Source organism: Globicephala melas, chromosome 2 (assembly GCF_963455315.2).
Source record: "Globicephala melas chromosome 2, mGloMel1.2, whole genome shotgun sequence".
NCBI classification, from domain to species: Eukaryota; Metazoa; Chordata; class Mammalia; order Artiodactyla; family Delphinidae; genus Globicephala; species Globicephala melas.
In genome coordinates this window covers 12,297,371-12,301,091 of record NC_083315.2, presented here as the reverse complement: position 1 = coordinate 12,301,091, position 3,721 = coordinate 12,297,371, and the positions used below count along the sequence as shown (strand labels likewise).

Below are 3,721 nucleotides of genomic sequence, written 5' to 3'. Positions count from 1 at the left end.
TTGATGCCTATACCTGGCGTGCTTCTGGGGGTCACCAGCCCTCCCCTCCAATCTCCACTGCCGGGGACTAATGATAAGAAACCAACTGCCGGGGCGAGTGCTGGCGGAGAGCCTGGGACACCTGTGCTCTCCCTGGACGCAGGCCACAGCCTTCAATGAGCTTTGCCTACAGATAACATCCTATTATCAGGACTGACTGTTCCCAGAGTAACAGACTCCAAACACCATAAAATGCCACAGAGAGAAGAGAATGAAAAGGCGCTGGGTCCAACCCCTGTGCATTTTACCGTTAAACAGACTGAATCCCAGAGAGACTGAAGTAGCTCGTGCCGATAGCGACACCCGAGGTTCCTGAGTCCTCACGCCAGCCTCTTCCCTAGGCGGTCTTCACGGGTGGAAATTGGGTTAGGTGGCTTCTCGACGATGTTAAATTTGTACAACAGTTCAGGTACAATCCTGATTTCAGGCAGAGGAATGGACTTGAGGACTTTTCAAGGCCACAGTCAGGACCAGGAGTCTCTGAGAGCTGCAAAAACTGTGCTCCGTCTTCAGCAGCGTTCCACGTTAGGTGGGTGGCCATCCTGCATCGCCTCAGACCCACCCATCTCCCCGGAGCCCGAACACTGCGGATTGGGGCCGAGACCTGCAGCACGGCCAAGGCTGTATGAGGTGGGAGAGGGCCCACACTAGCCAGGAGACACTCACCCGCAGACCCCAAGAGGCAGCCGATGCTGAAATTTCACATCTAGGTGCCTCTCTGGCCTCATCCTTGTCCCTATGGGTGCCCCAAACGATGTAAGAAGAGGGGGACGAAAACGGCAAAGGGCAGGGTGACCTGCACAAGGGGTAGGCACTGAGGAGAGTCACCAAGATGAGGTGCAATGGAGAAGAAACATTCTCAGCGGGAGTGCAGCCTACCTCACCTGGGCCCGGGGTCTGAGCCAGGAGTGGAAGGATGAGCCCCTTTGAGAGGCCCTGGGGTGACCATTTCCACTGAGCCTAAGACACGTGTCATCCCCAGATCCTACGCTAAAGCGAGGTTCCAGGAGGGGAATGACTGCAGGGGCAGAGCTGCTCCCTGGGGTCTCCTTCCTGGGCCAGAGACCCTTGGGCAATCCACAAGCAGGTGGGATGGGCAAGGGCAGCCTGAGGGGCCCCTATCACCATGACGCGTGGTGACATGGTGACCAAACCACCTCCAAAATGACTTCAGTGGATTCAGTGAAACCTAGACCATGGTTCAGTCTCAGTTCAGCGATGCTTCCAGAATGTCTGCACAAAAAGTCACATTGTTTTGCCATAGACAGGAAGCCACCAGGAACCCAGGGACCCCCTCAGTGGTCTGCACTTAACAAAAGTGGCTCCGACCTAAAACCAAATACATGATAGCTTAGGACGCCAAATAACCAATTGTAGAAGATGGAGCAGTAAAAATAGTAAAAGAAAAAAAACCAGCAGATTTCTCCAAGGACGTCGTTGTTGAGCTGTCAAGGAGAAGAACTACCATGGCTTCCAGTTCTTTGACAAAACCTCAGATGCGTGGCCTTCTGGCCAAGCGTCTGCGATTTCATATTGTTGGAGCATTCGTTGTCTCCTTGGGAGTTGCAGCTTTCTATAAGTTTGCTGTGGCTGAACCAAGAAAGAAGACATGCAGATTTCTACAGAAATTCTGATTCCGTAAAAGATTTTGAGGAGATGAGGAAGGCTGGTATCTTTCAGAGCGCAAAGTGATTTTGGAATATAAAGAATTTCTTCGGGTTGAGTTCCATGGAAGTTTGTCACTTACCTGTGTTCCTGAACTATGAACTACTAATATCTGGACTAAGGAATAGTTTCTCATGATAAATAAACGATTAACAACAACAACAAAAAAAACAGCAGTAAATAGTAAATGCAAACAAAAAAATTCTAGCAACCCTTTATGAACCTTTAAGCATTTTTTTCACTTACCGTGATTTGTTTCTGAAAAATGTAGGAGTGTTTGGTTGAGATTCATAATGTTTACGAGTCCTGTGAATTTCATGTATTTTTTAAGAAAATTGTTTCCCAAGTGCGGCATGTTTTTCCTAATTCTGCTTGCTTAACAGTGTTTTCCATGAATTTAAAATTTCCTCTCTGGTTCTAAGTAAATCTCCGAAAGAATATTGATCAAAATGAAACTTTTGAATCGCTAGTATTCTTTTTTTTTTTTTTTTTTTTTTCGGTACGCGGGCCTCTCACCGCTGTGGCCTCTCCCGTTGCGGAGCACAGGCTCCGGACGCGCAGGCTCAGCGGCCATGGCTCACGGGCCCAGCCGCTCCGCGGCACGCGGGATCCCCCCAGACCGGGGCACGAACCCGCGTCCCCTGCATCGGCAGGCGGACTCTCAACCACTGCGCCACCAGGGAAGCCTTGAATCACTAGTATTCGTAATTGTTAATGTTGGTGCACTTCAGAGTGATCTGTATTTAAATGTACTTTCCAGTAATTTTGTCCACTTTGTCAGTTGTTTTGCCTTTTAAACTGATGTAAGTTGGTTTTCCATCAGTAGTTCCTGCCTTCCTGTTATAAGCCAGAGCCAGCTACTTGTGTATTCTGCCATGTGCTCGTGAGATGCGTGGAGGTGCCTGTGGGACAGGACGTTTGGGGCTGACCAGATGCTGTGAATGGAGATGATGCCCTAACCCATGTTTCCGTATCTGCTTGCGTCATCCATATGCACGTATGCGTTTGCGTTATAGAGTAGAGGAAGGCCCCTTGGATGGGGTTTGAACCATCCAAGGAAGGATCCCTTTTCGTGAAAATCTCCATAAGATTCTGGACAAGAATCAGCGGCCAAAAGCAGACTGAGGTCTTCCGGAGATACTTTAGGAGAACAGTAGAAATTAGGGGAGGAGTCAGGAGATAGTCCAGCACAGTGTTGGGGGCAGCCCTTCCGGTGTCCTAGCACTGTCTCGTGGTCAGGCGGGGGTGGGGGAGGGGAAGTGGTCAGCACTGGTGTCCTCACAGCAGCCACCACTGATGCATCATCGCACCCCAGGACCCTGCACCGGCAGGAGCTGCACAGCAGGGGAGGGAGCAGGCCAGCAGCCAGCTTGGTGACTGCAGCAAAGAGGCTGGTTGGTGGCTGCCTTCAAGGTCCCCTTTGGAGACTCCCCAGAACAACTGGGAGACATATGGATAGCTATGTCCCTTTTAAGCTATATTTAGGGAACCTCAAATTATTGTAATTTGGGCATTAAAAGTTAATGAGACTTAATATTGTAGCCACAGGCTAGTGAAGCCTGGATGTAGCCCTTGTACCTGTGATGACTATAATGCTAAACTAAAGAGAATATTATCTAGACGAAACATTTCTTACCTCTTTATTCTAATTTCAGTGGTAAAAAAAAAATGACATTAGCAAATTAGCAACTTCACTGAGATAGTATTTCTCACCTCTGAGATGGGCAAAGTCCAAAAATGCAGTAACATACTCTGTCGGTGAGACTGTGGAGAAACAGTTGGGGAATACAAAGCAGCACAACCCCATACGGGGCAATTTGGTGATATCTACCAGAAAACGTACATTTATCCTTTGACCCAGCAATTTGACTTCTAGGAATTGACCCTAAGGCTGTATTGGCAAAAATAAGAAAAAGAGAATGTACAAGGATTTTCACTGCAGCGCCGTTTGTAAAAGCAAAAGACTGGAAACAATCTAAGTGCACATCAGTCAGGTGACGGTTGAATGAGCTATGAT

General features: G+C 48.5%; 1 protein-coding gene across 1 annotated transcript; it reads left to right on the top strand.

Annotated features, from left to right (window-relative positions):
- The first annotated feature begins 1,439 nt into the window (after positions 1–1,439).
- Positions 1,440–1,852, top strand: LOC138842578 (cytochrome c oxidase subunit 6C-like). The gene is given in 2 exon segments (XM_070045049.1): positions 1,440–1,645; positions 1,647–1,852. Coding segments are annotated over 2 exon segments (225 nt in total). The 5' UTR covers positions 1,440–1,505; the 3' UTR covers positions 1,732–1,852.
- The last annotated feature ends 1,869 nt before the right edge of the window (positions 1,853–3,721 follow it).